This window comes from Triturus cristatus, chromosome 10 (assembly GCF_964204655.1).
Source record: "Triturus cristatus chromosome 10, aTriCri1.1, whole genome shotgun sequence".
In the NCBI taxonomy this organism is placed as follows: Eukaryota; Metazoa; Chordata; class Amphibia; order Caudata; family Salamandridae; genus Triturus; species Triturus cristatus.
Window position 1 is genome coordinate 500,841,986 of NC_140593.1, and position 21,282 is coordinate 500,863,267.

A 21,282-nucleotide genomic window follows, 5' to 3' on the forward strand; every position below is an offset into this window, starting at 1 on the left:
TTGTCAATCAGTCAGCAGGAGATGGGACAATTGTTTTATAGCAGCCTCTTCACCTCTAAGGGCTACTCCCCCCCCCACACACACACACTCCAGAAGCAGGTCAGCCTGTTGCTGTCTCACCTCCTCCCCTGGGTCAAGATATTCCCCAGATCATATTGCTTTCAAATCCAGACAGTCAATCCACAGCCAGGCACACAGACACACAGAAATCTTAGAGCACAAAAACCCAGCCACTTCTAAAAGAGTGGCTTCTAAACATACAATGCAAAAACCACCTTAATAGAAAGATGTGTTATTACATTGTGAGTTCAGGCATAATAAACTTCACCTCTCCATCTTCAGTGAATAACGAAATGGAGATTATTTCACTGTCAGGACATGGTACACACCTTAGTACATGTCCTACCTTTCACCTGCACTGCACTCTGCCCAGGGGGTACCCTGGACCTACCATTGGGGTGTCTGATGTGCATAGAAAGGGAAGGGTATGGTCTGGCAAGTGAGTGCACTTGTCAGAACAACATGGCAGTTTCGCAAACTGCTCACAGGCACTGAAATGGCAGGCCTGAGTTCCCTTTTTAAGGCTACTTGTGTGGGTGGCACAATTAGTGCTGCAGGCCCACTAGTAGCATTTGCATTATCCGCAATGGCACACATTGTGCACTTTACTAGGGACTCTACTAGTAAGTCAAACATACCAATCATGGACAACCAATTACCATTACACTTTATACAGGGAGCACATGCACTTTGACACTGTGTAGCAGTGGCAAAGTGTCCAAAGCATCTAAGTTGGCAACACCATGTCAGGAAAAAAAGGTCTAGGGGGAAAGCAAAAGATTTAGGGAACTTTAGCAAAAAAGGGCCAAGTCCTACAATGAGCTAGCTTCACTGCGAGTGACAGCATTCTGGTCTTTCTCAATGAGCATCTCGACACACAAAAGTTTTGTTCAGTGCAAGGAACCACTGTGGCAAAGTGTGCTTTTTGAGACCAAGAATTTTTTTTCTTTTGCCAATGTTTGTTTTAATGGTGAGGGCCCGGCAGCCCTCACACCAATAAGGTTTTACAAAAACCATGCCAAAACAATTCACGCATTGACAAAACCAAAAGGCTGACCAACAATTTCAAAACCTACTGGCTTTACCAATACTTGTTTATTTTTATGTTTCCCATAATCTTATTAAAACTGGTTACACTGATTTTCCATTATGAATATCTTTGGGAAATTCTAGCACACATCAACACATTTTACTAAATGTTGCTGCAAAGAAATGGTACCTAAAATTTTACAGTAGTTTAGCGAAATGTCTTTGCATTTTTTTGTGAACATTTTATTTTGAAAGCAAAGAATCATACATCTTGCTTTCAAGCTTCTGCAAATATTTGCATCCAACCAGAGAGCATTCTTGGAGCATTGGGGAACATTAGTATATATTGACCTCAGGGCCGTAACACAAGCCCCTTTCAGCATATAGGGGGGGGGGGGGGGGGGCCAACCCTACAGGAGGCCAGAACGCATCAGGGGCCCCTATTTAGCCCAAGTCCAATGAATATCTGTAATGTATGGTCGACTCGAGGGCCCCTCTTCATAATCCGCTCGGAGTCCCCATCACTTAGCTTTATGAGCTATATCTAACAGAAAGAAAGGCAAGGTTCCTTCTTAGGGATGAATCTTACAAGTGATCATGTGCAGTAGATCTCTCTAAAAGCAATGCGGCTCATGAAGGTCATTTTAACTGCATAGTGAGTGTAATCTCAACGCCAGAGAACCGGACGAAAGTCTGCCCATCAATAATAGCGTGAATAAAAGTGCTTACTCAGAATATTTAAGTGGAGTCATTATTAGAAAGATAGCAATTTTATGCGTTGTGCATTGTTTATGCAACTTGGTGTACACGTTGAATCCTGTGGGCATCATTAAAACAGAATGGTTACCGGTCAATGAATTATTACCTCTCTTTGAAGTTGAAAAGACATGTGGGACCATAAGCATGGAAGTGCCATCAAAGGCAGTTCTTACTTTAACATGTAAGTGAGACTTCTCGCCATCTGAAATGTAACAGACAGCCTGTATTCTGCCAACGTCATTGTGTGCCTATGGAGTGTCGGCGGATGTCTGAAGATGTGAAAAACACACACTTTCTAATCACAAGATTAAAACACCTAAAGGATTTAAATAAATGTAAGCAATTTAAAAATACGCGTAATGCAAACTGTCAGTGTGCCTTGTACAAAAACGATACAAAAATGTATTTATATTGCAGTAGATCCTGATACTCAAAAACATCTTTGTTCCTTGTTTACCTTTAGGCATTAGTGTATGAAAGTCCTGGACAAGAGCTTGAGATTGAACTTTTTGATGAAGATACGGACAAAGATGACTTTCTGGGAAGGTAAATATACTACACTGGTGGCTGGAATTTTTCAGTGTTCTGCTACTATGGTAAAGGTCACTCTCTACAATGATGATAACCTAGAAATAAAATTAACATTCTCTCCATACAAGCATGCACGTGGCTCTTTATTCTAATAATGATGTTATTTGTTAACAAATTAGACTTTTTGTTTGGGTAAAAATGATAGAAATTTTGCTCCAGGCAAAAAAGATACGTTCCTAAAATGACAGACTTGCTGCTTATATTTTTCGATCATGTGATGCCTTATATATTGTAGAAAGTAACAGGCTCTGTAGGAAATTGGGTCATTGGTTGAGAGGGGCGAAGCCTTCCCTACTCAAGCCGCAACCACAATTCTTGTCAGGGTGAAACACTAGCAAACTCTGGTAACTTCGCACAAAAGTAGTCAGGCTTAACTTAGAGGCAATGTGTAAAGTATTTATGCAGCACTTCAAACTGTAATAAAGTGAAAACCCAACACAAGGACAATACCACCCCAATTTAGAAAAATAGTACAATTTAATAAATTGACACCAAAAGTCCAATTAGTAGAACCGGAGAGATGCATTTTAAAGATTTAAGTGAAAACGGTGCTTAGAAACACAAATTGGCAATTGTGGTTATCAGGTCGCGCCAAACCTGTTCAAAGTCACAAGTTCAGGCTGACCGCAATGGAGAACGGGCCGGGTACAGAGACCAAGTTGGCTCAGTTAACAAAGTACCTTAAATCGGGGTTGTGAAGCGTTGCAAGGACCCATGTTAAGGATGTGTCACGTAGCTTTGGTTGCACAGTGCGGTTCTTTAGGAGCTGCAGGGCTGCAACGTGAGGTCCTGCAAAGAGATGTGTTGCGCAGCAGTAGTTCCGCGAAGCTGCGAGGCAATGCATCACACTTTGTTGGGTCTGCTAAGACCACAGCTGGGCTGTCAGAGCACCTTGAGGCCCCCTTCCAAGGGTCCAGGACTGGGGTGGAACCACTTAGGGGGCAAAACACAAAGCAGACAAAGTGGAGGTGCTAGGTTCAAGGTGGTTGGAGTCTTTTGCGTCCCAGAGTTTGTGATCAGGCGGCCACACAACTAGCCCATGGAGCCACTCTGGTAGTCGTGGGTTCAAGATGCAGATCCAGTCCTTCTCATTCAGGCAGTAGAGTAGCAGTCCTTGCAGGGCAGCACAGCAGTCCTTTTGAGTCGTCCAGAGGTGTTCTGAAGAGTTGGGTCTGAGTGTCCAATATTTATACCTGGTGCCCACTTTGAAGCAGGAGAAGTTTATAGAGGTTTCCACCACCCCCCCGCCCCTCAGGTGCTTGGAACTTCCTACCTCCCTTCCCTTGCCCCAGCTAGTCTGGGGGCACAAGAGACTAGTGTCAAACCCTTTGTGAGTGTGCTCAGGCAGAGCCTTTGTGATGTGCAAGTTTGGCAGCAGACAGCTCCTCCCCCTCATAAAGTCAGAGATGACCCACCCTGCCAACACCTATTTCCTCTTTGTCTCACTATCTGGGAGCAATAAATACACAAAGACCAACTGCCAGCTACACCTTGTCATGTGACCCAGGATGCAGGTTGCAGGCACCAAATGGCTGGGACAAGACAATGCCAACTTTCTAAAAGTGGCATTTTCATAATTGTGACTTAAAATTCGACTTTATCATTAAAGAGACTTTTAAATTACAATTCCATAGGCACCAAACTCAACATTTCTAGCTGCTCCCAAACGAAAGTTATCACTTATTAAATGTAATAAAGGAACCCGATGTTAACCTATGGGATTGGTAGGCCTTCCAGTAGTGAAAAACGAATGTAAGAGTTTTTCACTACCAGGACATGTTACAGTTTAAAGTACATGTCCAACGTTTTCAATACACTACACCAGTAGTGCCTGCTACCGGACCCGGGTGGTCGGGTGGGGGCGGAGGCAGAGAGTTCGGGGGACGAAAAAAGATTTTTTTTAAACACTTACCTGTGACGGCCAGCTGCTGTCTCTCCTCTGTCCTCTTCTTCCTGTCTCCGATCTGCAGCAGGATGCAGGAAGCAGCAGGAAGATCCCTCCCAGGCTCCCAATAGCAAATCAAAACATTGCAATGCAATGTTGTGATTGGTAGCCAGGGACTGGAGGGGTGGGCATGTTCTCCGCGCAGGCTTTTATGCAGAACAGGGAAAGTTCTCCACGCAGGCGGTTATGGAGAACTGGGAAAGTGCGCATGACTGTTTTGGGCGGCCCGAGAGGGCCGGCCAAACAGTCATGTGCACTTAGGAGTGGGCAAACCCCTCTTCCGCTGCTCCTCTGTAGTCGGAGCAGCCGTGCCCCGCCCTAAATCTGCTGCAGCAGAAGGAAACATAAAATGATAATAACACAAGTTATTATCATTTTATGTTTCCTTTACTTCACTACTGTGAAGCAGTGGGACGACGCTCTTCTTCCTTAGCGGAGGAGCCGCCACTGTACTGTACCCTGCCCTATGGGCTCTTTCAGGCCTACCCTAAGGGTGACTTATATGTAGTAAAAAGGAAGGTTTAGCCCTGGCAAGGTTGAAATGGCAGATTAAAACTGCAGTCACAGGTTCAATTGCAGGCCTGAGACATGTACAGGGCTGCTTAAGAGGGTGGCACAATCAGTGCGGCAGGTCCACTAGTAGCATTTAATTTACAGGCCCTGGGTACATGTAGTACCACTTTACTAGGCACTTAAGGAAATAATCAAATGTGTCTTTTCAAATGTGCCTTTGGGTGTAAGCCAATCTTACCATGTTTAAAGTACAGTGCACAAGCACTTTAATACTAGTTAGCAGTGGTAAAGTATGCAGAGCGTGAACGCCAACAAAAACTTGTTCAGAAAACAGGAGAGTGAAGGCAAAAAGTTTGCGTATAACCCTGCAGAAAGGGCCAAGTCCAACAGGCTTCTTTATATTTTAAGTTAAACCACCATCTGCCTTATTCGCAGATATGAACCAGTCATCACCACTAGTTTATGTCCCAATTGTTTACTGGGCTCTTTACTCTGAGAATTTTTGCTGATGAGCATTTTTATGAAATGCTTGGTTACTTCCCCTCAGAAAGATGTCTCATAGGATTAAGAGCCATTAGCCTGCCTTTTACACTGAGCACACAACTGTTAGAGGAAGAGCGATGACTCGCAACGGAAGAAAGCTCCCTTTTAAAAAGTAACATGCGTGCCTTGATGTGCTGAAAATGGCCTTTGTGTTTTCCAGGGCATAGCAATTAATTTTTTCTCTGTTGATATTAAAAAGGATCACATATGCTGGTAATTCTGAATACTTTGCCCAGTGGCTGAGATGTCCCGTTGCAAGTCACAAGTACTCACTCTATCTGAAATTGTTTAGCAAATCCAATCCTATTTTGAAATATACAAAATGATAGAGAAATTGTTGCTTAGCACATATGAACCTCTGATCAAATGCAACAAGGCTTGACTGGAAATTAAAACCAGCTGGGGGTAAAAGTTCAAACCAGCTGCATACTGCAGAAGAGCATGGCTGCAAAGGAGACATAGTGGCTTTCATGATTGCGTCATGGCAGCCAATCGAGCTCTGAAAGCAGCCCTCATCCCCCCCCACCACCCCTTCATCTTCCGAGTCCCCCCCCCCCACCATGGGAAAATGCTAGAACAGGGAAGAGTCATAACACAAATACAACACGAGCGCCATTGATAATGATAGGGGGCTGTGAAGCCTTTTTTTCTCGTGTTTTAAGGCCTTGCCTTTCTTTGAGTTCCATTGGCATTTTAGCAGCCTTTGCTTTCATCTTAAGCACGTGCGGTAGTGAAACCTTCCACTCAATACGCAGTTATTTAATCACAAAATACCATGCCTAATTTTGGGTGGGTGTCCTACTACCGATAGAAAGGAATTTGCCCCAGATTTACGTCAACTTGTAACACTATAATTAATCAGGAAATAATGATCAAATATTCCCCCTACATTGCATCGTACAGGAAAGCATTATTACTGTTAATAAAAAACATTACCTTTCTGTCCCACACACATACGGCCAAAACAGACAGCTCGTACATTTGGATTTGAATGTTTAATGTTTGTAAGTTGCAATTAATCACAGTCTATATTTCTCAATGTGAGAAGTTGGCCTGGTATATGCTGACCACTAATTAAAGTGGGCACCTTGTACCAGACCAGACAACCCTTATTGATGAGTAGGTTAAAGACCACCTTTATTGAAAGCTATCCTAGTGGTAGCTGTGGAGAGCAGCCTTCAGGCTAAGTCTCGAAGGAATGTAAAGCAGCTTGTTTTACCAGATCAGAACCTCCTGAATGACCAAATGAAAGGAGAACCACACAAGAGATATATCAAATATATGTATTTATTACTAAACACTCTCTACTAACCTCCTTTATGAGATTAGATAACAAAGCACACAATATTACATCACTAGAACGACAGTAAATAGCACAATACACAGTGGGCTCCACGGGGAGACCAAACAATATACTAAGAAAATGGTATAACAACCACGACTTGACTAGAAACAGTGCCTAGAGCACATAGAATTGCTGGGACCCCAAGGAACCACCCAAAGTAGTGACACAGGGGACCCACGGAGGACGGGTGCAGTGTGTGAACACAGTCGCCAGTTCCGTACAATCCTATGAGAAAGTCGCGGTTGGAATTTTGAAGATTAAGGACACTTCAGAGAGGGCTTTAAGCAAACTCAGTTAAACATAGTAGGTTCTAAGGCCAGCACCCTTGAGAGTACCGAGATACCCGTGTTACCTATCCCAGAGGAGCCGGGTGCATAGGTGTGAAGTGATGTCGGGAACCTTCGTCATTTTCAGTGGCCTGATGCGGAAAAGTGCTGCTGCGGGGAAGATGAAGTGTCCGGTGGAATCCAAGCCTGGATGCGAGGTGAGAAGAACCTGAAAGCAGAGGGGACAGAGTCTGGGTAACTTCACAGTGACCAGGGGCACAATAGACGAATGCCCACTGATGTTGGGTGCTTCTGGTGAGAAGAGGTGAAGCTTGACTCTGCAGCCACGGGGACCAGGAGACATCGACGATGACCAAAGTCCGGAGGTGAGCTATCCCACGAAGGATGTCGAGTGCTGGGGGGGTCAGTGTCCAGATTGAACACCAACAAGCCTAGGCAACTGCAACCCACGCTGGCAGAGGAAGGATGTTTCGGTGAGGACCAGCAAGGTCCTGGGGACTCTCCAAACTATGGAGAGTCAGGGCATGTCGGGAGCAACCAGGAAAGCCCACGGAAAGTCAAAGTTACCTTCACAGGGACCCACAGGCCAACGGACCAGGGTTCGCGAAGGAACCTCGAGCTGAATCACGAAATGCCAGCCCACGGAACACTCGTGGAGTGTAGGCCGAAATCTTAAGTGGGATTACTGCTGGGGGTCAGGACTACAAGTAGCCAAAGCACAGCCTCAGGAATCACCAAAAAGCATATGCTGCTGCAAAAGTACGCGGTGCACAGGGGTTCGGATTGCACGGTCCCCACAAGGGATACGGGCCTCTGAATTGCTGAGAGCGCAGATCAACCTCAGAGACCTCGGGAACCCACCTCCTGTGTTGAAGAAATCTTCGGAGTCCTCAGGAGCTTGGGAGATGCAAACTGGTCAGATGCGTTTTAGGTGCCTGCCTTGCAGGGGAGTAACTCCTTTACTCCAAGGGAGATTCTTCAGTCATCCAGCGTCGTGCAGATCGTCAAAGTACTTGGTTTCTGTAGCAGAGTTTAGTCCAGGTAAAATCTAAAGTCCTGTAGTCAGGCGTTCCTTCTTTATACCCAAGGAAGGGGTGGGACAAACTCTGGCGACCCACCTATGGGAGGGTCAGGACAGAGGGGTGGCTACACCCATGTCCTTTGTCCAGTTTAACACCAGAGCAGGAGCAAATTGCTCCTGCAACCAGTTTGAGCTGGACTATGCACAGGGACACCAAATGTGCCCCCAGTGCAGACTTCAAAGCACTCCCAGAGTGCACCCACCCAGCCCCAATACACTAAAGCCTGTCTGGGAGGTGGCCACACCTCCCTGTGACAGGAAACCTATTGTCAAGCCTTCCCCTGCTCAAGCTTGTCTCAGCAGCAGCAGGGCAGACTCATGTCTGTGGCTGGCAGCATGCATTTTGTGATGCCCAGGTCGAGAAAGCTGGTACCGGGTAGCCTGGTGTGTCACATATTTCCCTCTAGTAGGGTGGAATCATGGCAGGGGAGGTATGATTCCAAGGTGTTTGACACCAAACACGACTTGTTTCTATGCAGCCGTTTTAAAATTGGCAATTACTGCGAGGTTATAATGCACTTAAATATATATGGTTGGCTGCATCACAAACAACCCCGGAAAATAGGTTCTGAAGGCTGCAGAGGGGCCCTGCTCATGCCAGTGCACCCTATCACATAAAACCCAGCACCCTGCCTTCAGGATTGATAAGGCCTGCCATAGGGGTGACTCATAGGTTTGTATGTGCAGTGATATTGAATAGAAATAGTGAACCTATATAAGGGGTGCATGCATCACCTTACACAGGCTGCAGTAGCAGACCCGTGGTGTCATTTTGAATGGTCTCTCAGGGGTGGCACAATACATGCTGCAGCCCCTGGGAGGCCTCTGGGGTACCTAGGCCCTGGATACTTAGTATACCATATACTAGGGACATATATGGGTACCCCAGAATCCAATCTGAAGTGTACCTAAAGTGCATGCAATCAATTTAGAGGAGAAAGCAGCTAGACTGGGGTCCTGGATAGCAGGATCCCAGTTAGACTAAGTCGAAAACAGTGTTACATCAGCAAAAAGTGGGGGTAACTATAAGAAGCAGATCCTACTCTCCTACACTCAATCAGTGCTCAATAAAAGTTATATTTATCATACACATGTGCTTGTCACACGATTAGATAATTCTAATTCTATTCACACAAGTTTCAATGTCCATAATGCTATTAAGTGTTATCTTAAAAGTTTGAGCAGCCCCTCATCAGAAGGAATAATGAATTATAAACACACAAGCGACTTCTCACTCACAAAGAGTTGGCTGGTAAATTAACAGTGATACTAATTGTGAGGTTTAATTTTAATATAGGTTCATTTAAGAACCAAACTCATGCCTAATTTCATGAGGATAAAGTGATTATTTATTTCTTTATTTTGATTTTTCAATAACCTTTATTAAACAAAAGAGCACAAGGCACATTACAAGTTGACATCACAGCAGCAATACAGTAGACATTAAATTTCCAGTAACACTACACGTTGCAGGGAGATGAAGGCGGCAAGAGACATATACATCAGTAATTTAGTAATTATTATGGCACAACATAAGAGGCACAATCAATCCGGCCTGGGGGGGGGGGGGGGGGGGAGGAGGGGGGGATGGAGTCAACATCCTCAATCCGGGCGGTTTGTGTGTCAGCACTGGGGTAGGTTGCTACTGGACTGTCGGGGCGGATAAGCGCTGGAGATAGAAGATGAGGGGGGCCCAGATATCTGGGGGTCTGCTGGGTGCAGGCATAAAATCCCAAAACTTGCCAAAGAGTGTCTGGCAGTGGGCTGCATCGTCCAGCCAATTCTTGACCCTGGGAGCTAATTTACGAGCCCAGTGCATGGCCACCCATCGCTTGGCAGGCACCAGCAACATAGCGACCAACTTACGGTTGGCATCAGACATTTGTTTAACGCAACCCAGGAGGCATAGCGGTGGGTCCGGGGCGGTGCGCTCAAGTGTGATGTCGCTAATAGCGGTGCATACCCTCTGCCAGAACAGTGCTACCCTGGGGCACACCCAAGCCAAGTGGGCAAAGTCCGCGCCCGGAGCCGCGCAGCGCACACAGCTATCATTGTCAATTAAGCCCATCTTGTGTAAGGATGCAGGGGTGCGGTAGAGCCTATGCAAATACTTCAAATGAATGAGCCTCAGGCGGTAATTTGGGGAAGAGGCGCTTAGTCTGATTGCAGCAGTAAAGCCACTTGGAAGAGAGGTCCCTTCCTAAGTCCGCACTCCACGCAGTGCGGGCATGCTCAGTGTTGGTGGAGGAGGCGGCCAAGGTAAGAGCGTATAATCTAGTGACCAATTTCAGCGGGGAGCTGGAAGAGTGAACAAACTCAAGGGCAGCGTTAGCTTGGGGGACCTGCGGGAACGCGGGGTTAGCTACCTTGCATGTCACCCTAATCTGATAGTATAGCAGAATGTCATGGGTAGTCGTGCTATTGGGGAGGGAGAAGAATGTATTGTCGGGATAGATGTCTGCTGCAGTTCAGAGGCCTAGTTGAGCAGCGCGGCGAGCCATGCCTGCTGTCTGCAATGGGGGGAACGCTGGGTTGCTAGCAAGTCTCAGGGAAGGTGCGTGCAATGTGCTAGCACCGGTGTATTTGCGCAGCCTGTCCCAGGCCCAGTGTAAGCATTCAACCGTGTCAATCTCGCCACGGGGGCTTTAGGTGGAAGAAATAGTACAGTTTAAGGCGGCCATGGGGCAGCAAGGTCCGTCGCAGCCGCCGTGTTAGGCTGGGATGGCGTGGGGTGCAGCCAAAAGTGGAGAAAGCTGGCTTGAGTATGCAAAAAATGGGGACCCCCTCTAAAGAGGATAATTTGAGGTCTGGGAGAAGAGGGGAAAACTAAAACACACAATAAAGAGCTCCCTCATGATAAAAGTAGAACTAAATTCAGCATGGGCTTAACAGCAATGTAGTAACCTCAACAAGATTAATAAGATAAAATTAATTTTATCATAGTTGTTTATTTAACTTCTTTTTTAACATTGAAGATATATATATCAAAAGATTCATCACATTTTTTCTCCTTTTTTTAGTATAAAACTATTTTTATATAAATATACATACACATAAACAAAATTCCTGCATGAAATTCAAGAGTAAATGCAGTACCCTGTTAAACAGATAACCCCCGAATGAGAGCACTACATAAACAAACAACTGTTCATACATACTCAAACAGTACCATCCAAAATCATACAACATACACAAACAAATATATCTGGATAAAGGGGCGACAATAGATTATAAGGTCTCCTAGACCATGTAGGTTAGATGTGTTCAACAGGATCTGAACAGTATAGGTCGACGCCCGTTTCGGTGGCTTATAGAAGGTAGTACGGCCACCTTCCTCAGGACCTTTCCAGCTAACAAAGAATCACAATACACCCAGGGGATACAAGCTGTATTTATGAAAGGGTTCTATCAATAGAGATGGCCACTATACTGCTGTCATAATGTACAGTAGTATCTTTTAATGCATGTTCTAAAACCCTCACATATGGTTTCGCGTGGGCTAAATGTCAAGTGTGAGATAAATCACAACGGTACTCAATCTTCTAATTAAATAAGGCGGGATGCCTATTCAAGTGTATTTGTTTAAAAAAAAGTTGTGCTGAAACTGTCGACTCTTCAAATGTTGAATAAAAGAGTTTGTCATCTGAGGGCGGATGCCGGAGTAACTCGAATCGGTCTGATGTGTGGTTATATGAGGACCATCGTTATACCCAGCCGGGTAGATCAGGCTTGAGCGCATAACGCGTAGAGCTTAATATCTGGGGCTCCCATACCGCCCCGGACTAGGGGTAGAGTAAGGATATCATATGCGATTCTGGGTTGATGTCCAGCCCATATCAGAGTGATGATGTTGGAGCGGAGCTTGCGGAAAAAGTGTGACTTGAGAGGGATAGGAATATTTAAAAAGAGGTATAAAAATTTTGGGAGTACGACCATCTTGGCAATGGCAATGCGCCCACCTGACCATAAAGGGAGCTTTAGCCACATGCGGATCTTAGTCTCCAGCCAGTCCATTGCCCGACCAAAATTAGACTTCCAGAGTTCATCCACGTCCCTGCTCCACCAGATACCGAGGTACCTAGTGGGACCAGACGCCCAGACAAAGGGATAGTCAAGAAAGAAGGGCTTTGTAGCGTCCGTAAGGGGGGGAAAGGACTGATTTGCTCCGGTTGACCTGGATTCCAGAGAGGCACCCAAACCGCACAACCTCCCTGGTCATGGGAGCAAGATTCTCTTGAGGATCACGGACATACAGAGTGACATCGTCTGCGTACATGGATGTGACAAGGGCGCGTGCCGAGAAGCCAATGTCCCGTTGAGTGTGATGTTGGCACAGGCGTGCCGCGAGCGGCTCAATGGCAATAGCAACAAGCATTGGCATTGCCAATAAGTCTCGCTTTTGGGACCTTATAAGTGTTTAGCAATGCAACAGTTGATGTTGTTGCAAAAAGGATATTGTGCTGCATAACTAAATACTTATAAGGTCCCAAAAACGAGACCTATTGGCTATGCCAATGCTTGTTCTGTGACTTGTCTTGGTGCTAGTCGTACGTCGCTGAGAAGACTCCAGTGTTCGGCCCCATCCCCCACCTGCCCGTCGTGCACCTATCATTCCGAGCTCTGAAGTGTCAAGAATGGCTCATTAAGCTAAAAAAAAACACACACAAATTGATAAATAAACTTTATGATAAAATAACCCGGGATGTTCACATTTATGCAGTGTACAACTCAGAAGATTAAAAAAAAAAAATAGAAAAATGCACAACGACATATTTAACTTTAGAGCTTGCATGCCTTGTTTTTTTTGTTCCCGCGCTCAACCGCATTTTCTTTCTATCTGGTGTAGCGTTTCTCGTGGCGCCTGAGGTCCTTATCACAAAATGTCAAAAGAAGAGCCGGCGAGATTTCTTCAACATTCCTTCTGTCCCCGGCACTTTCTTGCTCAGCGTTTAGCAGCATACCAAAATCTCCAGACTAGTCTCCGAAGAAAACAGCATTTATAAGAAACATCTTAACGTTGTTTTTGCATTAATATGTTTTTCTTCAGCAGCCGCTCACAATCTAATTCTAATTATTTTGAACAATTTTCAAGATTCGAACGGAAACGGGTATCGGCCACAGCTGGCTTAATGCTGGGCAGCTGCCATTAAGAGCTGCCTGTTCCCGTCTTGGAACTTTTTTGGGGCGCTGCTCATATTCTATGCTCTGCATTGTATTATGTGAAACATTTCTCCATGCAGCGGAAACAGGATATCTCGGCAGCCATCCCCGGAGAGGCTACTTATTATTATCCAGAGATCTAGGAATTCGCCAGGCCGCATTACTGCGCGGCGTGTCCTGCGCCGGCATTGTCCAGTGAGATCGACAAAGGGCCCGCGCACAGGAAGCGCAGTCTCAATGCTCTGGGACTAGGTTTCACGGGGACACCGCCGCGCGAGAAAGAGGCGGGACGGGGGAAACGGAAGAGAGGAAATAACGAAGTCACGGAAGGAAGTTAGAGAGAGAGGTTGCCCGGTAAAGACCAAAGAAAGATAGGAGGAGAGTGCAGGGAGAAGGTGGGATGGAGGTAGAGTAGGGAATGTGGCGGGGAGAACAATGTAATGAGAAACGAAAGAGAAAGGTGAAGGGAAAGAAAACAAGACAAGCCCGGCGGAGCGTGGCGCGCGCGCGCTTGGGGGCGAGGGAGCGCATTCCAGGCGGGGGAGCGGACCCTTTAAAGTGCTCCCAAAAAGCGGATTGCATGGCGGCAATCCGCTTATTTACAAGCCTCGAGCCACCTGTGCGTCACATATTAGAAGTGACGCACGGGCAGCGCAAAGGGTTTGTAAATAAGCCCCTACGAGTTATAGATTTCAGCCATCAAACACTCACTAACAAAACGGGAGAGGATGTGGTCTGACGCTAGAGCTGCCGACTTGGGTGATGAAAACCATGGTTGAGCCTGGATGTGTCCTTGTGTAACGTAACCTGTGCTCATGTAAAGCGCTCCTATATCTTCGCTTCTGGTCAAGTTCGCGCTATATAAATCTGCAACAACAAAAAAAGGCAGTGAACACGCCCTGAAATAGAAACACGCCCTACTTCCTACATTTTCGAATTTCGACTTGGAAGCGAAAGTCAGCCAGGGGATTTTTTCTTTGTGGATACAAGGGTGCCTCTCCGGCACCACAAGTCGAAATGGAGAGGCAGGGCAAACGCGTTATTCATTGTGAATAAATAAACTAACCCGCTGTGCCATGCAGACTGTTAGCAAGTAAACCATCGGAGACTAATTCACGTAAACAGCGAACAGTTTACCTACGATTGCCATTTTGTGCCTCCGCGTCATTACCATGAAGAATGTGTTTGCTGTACATCGCGAGCCTCATGGTAAGTCGTTTTGTTATAAGTTCAACCAGAAAACAGTTTGGGCGGTACCTTCGAGTTAGCTGCGTCATGCTAATAAAAATAAAAGTGAAACTAATTTTGGCCGCGAACATAAAAGCTGTCTGACTGTGTATAACAAACCCGGCAGAGCGTGGCGTGCGCGCACGCTTGGGGGCGGGGGAGCGCATTCCAGGCGGGGGAGCGGACCCTTTGAAGTGCTCCCAAAAAGCGGATTGCATGGCGGCACGATGCGCGTGATTGTGCGCGTGCTAGCCATGCAATCCGCTTTTTGGGAGCACTTTTAAAAGCCCCTTAACAATAGTCTCGCTTTGCGATCGCTTGCGCGATAGCAAGGCGAGACCTAAAAAGCATAGGGGAGAGAGGACACCCTTGTCTGGTACCTCTCGAAATGGCAATGGGGTTGGTAACCTGCCCATTAAGCCTGATGCGATCTGTGGTCAGTGTGTATAGTAGCCGTATTTTACGTACAAAATTTGGACTGAATCCCAGGCGGGGGAGAAGGTAGAAGAGAAAAGGCCGCTCCAAAGTGTCAAAGGCCTTGGTAGCGTCTACTAAAGCAGGCACGGCCGGCAGAGAGGGATGGATTTGATGGAGGACTGATAAAATTGCTCGCAAGTTGTGAGAAGTGGCGCGCCCCAGAATAAAACCAGATTGATCCGGGCAATCAGTAAGGGACATGAGGGGAAGGAGGCGAGTGGCCAGTAATTTGGCATCAATGTTATTGTCTGTGTTTATGAGAGATAATGGGCGATATAAATTGCAACAATCAGGGGGTTTATCAGGCTTCAAAAGAAGAGTGAGCAGAGCCTCACGGAGAGATGGTGGGAAGCTGCCACATTCAAGAGAGTCCTTATACATGGCGGCTAAGTGCGGAACGAGAAGAGGTGCGTATTGTTTGCAGGAGTGAGACCATCGGACCCAGGAGCTTTGTCACCCGGGAAACCTGCGATGATGGTGGAAATTTCCTCCTTAGTAAATGGCTCATCGAGACAGTCCCGGTGATTGAACTGAGCCGTAGGAGCTCTATGGTGTCAAAATATTGATCTATAACCTCCATGATCCAGAGGAGCCGCCTTAAGAGGATAAAGTGATTATTGATAAAAAGTTTGTCATATTAATGAAATTATATCCTATTGATGAAAATCCCAGAAAACCTTGATGAACAAATCAAGAATGCTGAAAGGATATGATTACTGTGTGTAGGCTGTGGAGAATCAGGGAATGTATATCTGCTCGAGAAGAGACTGTCTCATCTGGTATGAAGTGTCTTCCGGGATACTATGTGGCAAAACGAGAGATGGTTATCTCCCTATTTCAGTTGATGGCATGAAAGTCATGAGATCAGTGCTCGAGGAGCTGAGCTCCTGTTGTAAATTTCCATGTCAAGGCTTCTGTAAAAATATTCCTTGTCAAAGGAAATCCTGTCACTGCAGGTAACTTATGAGAGCCTGTAAAGTCATATAAAATGGTAAATCATTGTGAAAAATGCATAGAATTTGGAATACAACTACTTTGCAAGGATACCTATAACAATATTAAACAAACATTCTAGAAGATAAATAGTCAGTGTGGTGAATAAGACCCCATGGGATTTGTTTCCCCTAATAACATACCTCATCCATACTTTAGATGAGAGGCTACATTACCAAGATGTCATCTTCCACATGGGTTTCCACCTCGCTTTCGGGGTGCAAAACTATAGGCAGTGAAATGAAATCAGAATGCTGAGCAGGTATGATGGACAAGTCTTCTCATATCCCGAGGAGGTACACTGAGTAGGGTAGGTAAGGTCTTACTGCTTGTCAAGGAGGTGCAACTCTTAAAACCTTTGCTGTGTGCAGCGTATAGATGTGAGACCTTTCCCCGGGCTAAGGATCTTGTGACCAGTAACAGCCCTCTCCCTTATCAGTTGGTTGCACTAGTGGTGACTTTAGGTGCATCACCTACAAACTACTTTGCGGTGTCTAGTGCATCTGGTTTCCATGTGCCTCCTTTCCAGATTCCAGGGGTCACCCTTGCTCCAGAGACTAGTCAGCTTCAAAGGGAGCCAGAAGAACCGATTGCACCGGATCAGCGTAGTACTGACATTTTAAAACCTTATGATTGTTTGTCCCAGATTTTGGATTTTGCAATAGGACCTCTTCCCTTCTGGAGCAGACCAGATAGATCCCAATGTAGAAGGTTGTTTGACTAACTGTCTCCTCGACCCTCTCCTCTGATGCTACCCCAAATAACTCCCCCTAATTCTAAAACTATTATTTCAAAAAAACACTTAGACTTCATATAAGCTTTCAGCCAGTAAGTGGTTCAAACACTACATCACTCACCAGACTGAGGCACTACACAATACATGCAGCATCTCGTAGCTGGGATCTTGCACTCTGACAGACCTCTCCAAAGCCAGAGACCTGATCTCACCTGTGCACAGTCTTATGATCACAGGAATGGGTAGACGTACACTGTCTTGTACTATTGACTCAAAACATGCATATGTGCTGAGGGATGGGATGGTAATTTCAACATGCTCTGTTCACAAAGAACAATGCCTGAAAGGGAAGCACACAAATTGTCCTCTGGTCTTTACAGGATGGCTATTACTATATTTACACAGGCATGAGCATAAATGCTAATTAAACCACTGTACTTTTTCGGACTGTTTCTGTGAAGGCTCATTCTCTTGTCTTCGCTAACTGAAGTGTTTTGTTCTGCTTTCAGCCTCATAATTGATCTGAGGGAAGTTCAGAAGGCACGCGTGGTAGAAGAGGTACATTTTCAATTAATGTTATTATGCCACAGCTTGAGTTTGACTTTGACTGTACAGTTGTTCGCTGTCTAACAAGAAGATCACCATGTGCAATCATGATTCAACAGGCAAAGGATTAAAAATATATCAGAACTGTAATTTAAAAAAAAAATAGTGGACTTGGCTACATTTTCCGGCTGTCTTGTACTTGTGATCTCACCTATTCATGTGTAATCCACCTTTAAGAATGTTACAGAGACGAGTGTACTGTTTCAAAAAGAATAATATTGTGAGTCAATCTGTGTTAATTCAATATGGACTTTTCCTTCGTGCCGGTAAACCTTGATGTTACAAATACAGCGGAGTAGAGCCACTTTCCCCTGGGCCGCCACACTGAACATGACTGTGTTGAAGGTGGTGAGAGGGAGGAGTAAACAGCAGTAATAGGAGTGCATTTGTGGAGCTGCTGCATCATGTGTCGACCTATCCGTGGCGAGGATAAGGTTATTAGGGAGTCTGTGTTGGATTCCACTATGTCAACAGGGATGTGCATCGTCCTAACTTTGCAGTCAGTCGCTCCTGCACGAAAAATGTGTAATACCCTTAATTCATCTTTAATTAGCCGAAAATCTTGCATCTCAGCCTCCAACTCACTTTTCTCCAGACAGTCATTCGCGAAGTAGTCTTCTTCTTGCAATAACACCTTATCTTGTTTTGCATTTTTTCAACCACTCCTCTTGCTCCAAAGTCACATTCACTAACTTGTCCACATTCTCTATCCTATCTTCCAACCTATTCTTCACCAATATCAGTATCCTTTAGGGGCAACTGTGCAGGTATACCCTGCTCATCAAACCAATGTATATTTAAACGTGTGATGTAATAGCAAGTCCTTTCCAAAACTTTGTCTAAGCTATTCAGTTTAAAAGTGGCGTTGTATGACTTGTGGTCAGGTCTCACTGTGAATTCTCTCCTCCACAAAAGGTTTTGAAGTTATAAATTGCCCACATGCATGCCATGGTCTTGAGTTTTCTTAATAATATTTTTCTACCTCTCAAATCCTGCACAACACACATTGCAGCCTTACACACCACATAAATCATTTATATGTGAAAGTGTGAACATATCAACCAGCACACATCTGTTAACCCTGTGTAGGTTCATACGAACCCGGATCTGCCTGACCCCATTGACCCCACTGAATGTGTTGTTTTCTCCTGTCCCAGTATATCCAATTCCTTGATCCAAGCCTCTCTCAGATTTATGGAAGGATCTTGGCATTACTCGTTACCAGCCTTATCCCTCTTTTAGGTTTCAATTGAAGGGTGCAACTATACATAATCAAGGTCCTTCCTAAACATCTTTGAAAATATCTTCCACGCCAACTGGAACACCATCTGCCTCTTTTCCTGCTGCCTAATTGGGCTCATGACTCTGCAACACCATTTCGCACATAGAACCAGATACGAACCAAAGGTTCTCTATCTGGGGAGGGAAGAGAGCATTCAAATGGGACATAGGATGCTATCTCCCTAAGTTAATCAAATCTATACAAAGGTATCCTGTGAGACACCATTTTACTATGTAAATGAGTCCTAAGAAGAAAAAACGTAAATGACCCTTATACATTTTTTTAGACCCTCACCAACTCTATTAGCAGCACCCAGGTATCCCTTAATTGGTGAAATCAGGGTTGGGGTGTCTGTGGGATTTGATGTTCTTACACCCTATACCAATACAGCAGTTAGGTACGCCATATTTCGCAGACACCCCAACCCTGATTTTAATATAGCACAAACACTCACCAATAAAGAGATACCTGGGTTGACGCTAAAGTATATTTATTCTTTAGACCACGGCAATGCAATATTCCAAGTGCTTCCTGGAAAATGGTCGAGCCCACCTTCTTTTATAGGGACCATAATGAGAGACAATGATATAGCACACCCCTAATGGAGTGGGTGAAGGTCTACAAAAACAACCTATGAGGGTCCCTTGCGATTTTTTTTTTTTTTGTAAAATAGTAAAATTGTGTCTAACAATCAGGGTGTATGATATCTTGGTGACGGTTTGACTCTGCAATTCCACTTCTTTCCTCTTGGGATATAAGACAATATACAGAATTTTCTCATGTGAGCAGCCTAAAGTAAGGTCACCTTCTTGAGTCACCTATACCTTCCCTTGCGCTTCATAGTCTTATACCTCAGCCATAGTGAAAGATTCTCCTACATTACCAGTGTCTAAATCGCCATACCAGCCACATCGTCACATTTGTGTCAATGATTACCAAAGGTTCGAGATGCCCTTACACATCATGGAGTGCCTCGCCTCTGAATCAATCAACATGACAAAATTCTTTCCTTCAATACAACTGTCAGCAATGGAAGTTTGGGTTCTGCCTTCCTGTGTTTCCCCCTATCATCAATATAATATAATTAGTTTGACAGTCCTCAAGGACCCCTTTCCTATTCTATATTAATGACACTACTTGTACACCATTTTTGCCTGTATTCCTACAACACTTCACAAAGGGCCCCTTGTGCCCAACCACATTGTACTGAAGCTGTAATCCTGGACCCGGTCGCTGGCAACATGATGTGAACTACTACAACTAAAACCTAATTTCTGGATTCAATCCACTCCATGATTTCTTCTTGTCTCTTCTCCTTTAATGTTGTGTCACTGGTACCACTGCCTCTTTTCTCTCTCACTATCTGCCCTTCATCTGTCTTTTGTCTATCATGACTTCATCTGTGTAGTGTCATGTAGTAAAAGAATGCTGAAACTCCTTTGGTTCCCTCTGTATACCTTAGGCCTGTGACGAAAGTGTTGGAGGAAAGAGTTGAAGGCAGGCTTAGAGTGTTGAGTTCTGACTTGGATATAGCGTGCAAAACTACTCTCTGCGTGTAGCGTACTTATTAGCGAGTGCCTAGGCTGGCAGAATGCTAAAACTGGTGACGAGATAGGGGACCCGAAGCCCGTACACAGAAAGTGCTCTTCCAGAGAGTTTGCATTGGTCCAACAAACTACTTGTGCATGCCACGTGTGCTGCAATCGAAGTGGGCAATCGACGCTGGCACAGGTGGAGTCTCAGCGCAACGCCAGCCAGTATAAAAAGCTTGAAGATAAAGAAAGCAACATTGAAAGTCTGCATAACGGTGGTCAGGATCTGAATAAAACGTCTGCAAATAAAATGTACTGCGCCATTACGCAAATTACTGCTATATGCTATAAGGAGTAAAGATCACTAAAGGCGGATGCGACCAGGTTACAAAAGCAGCGCATGATATTTCAGTACAAATCAAATTGAAATTCATGTGCTACAAAGCAAAGATTAACCAGGTGGTGGGGAGGAAACATTTAAGTACAAAGCCGATCAAAATCATAACATGTTTTCATGAACACGTAGAATATAAGGTTCATCTACTTACCGACACCACTAACGACTCATTGTGCAATGACGTGCTAAGGAGTGACCCCAGGAGGTGGTCTGGGGTTGTGCATGTGCAGTTGTCCCAAGAAGAAGCGACCCACCACCAAAGCTGCAGCATAGGGGCCCAGAACAACTCCTCAGACAGCCATCAAGTGAAAAGCTCAAATTGAGAGCAAGGGCAAGATCCAAACGGCAAAAGTTGGTAAGGCTGACACAGCAGCCAGCACATCACAAGGCTCTATGGAAGCTCTGTCTAATCAAGTTCCACGTGAAACGCCTGAGAGACCACTAGTGTCCACCAACGTATATACGGTTGCTGCATTCTTAAAACGCCAACTGCATTTGATACTGCCAAAAAACACAATATTGGCTAATAGATGGACTGCATGGATAGAGACTTTTGAAGCTTTCATAGATGAAAATGATGACAAAAAGATTATAAAGTATCTGAGGAACATGGCTGGTGAAGGAGTAAAAGAAGCCATAAAGACACCACAAGAAGGTGAAGTGACATACGAACAAATTAAAACATCCTTGAAAGTCAAGTGTAATCCAGTGCCAAATGT

At 45.1% G+C, this 21,282-nt stretch overlaps 1 protein-coding gene across 3 annotated transcripts in view; it reads left to right on the plus strand.

The window, feature by feature from the left end:
• Positions 1–21,282, plus strand: part of ESYT2 (extended synaptotagmin 2) — a 769,824-nt gene that overhangs the window by 611,649 nt on the left and 136,893 nt on the right. For all 3 annotated transcript variants that reach the window (XM_085631951.1, XM_085631950.1, XM_085631949.1), the window contains exons 10-11: positions 2,312–2,394; positions 17,256–17,304. In XM_085631951.1, coding sequence (XP_085488077.1) covers positions 2,312–2,394; positions 17,256–17,304 — 132 coding nt within the window. The remainder of the gene's footprint in view (positions 1–2,311; positions 2,395–17,255; positions 17,305–21,282) is intronic.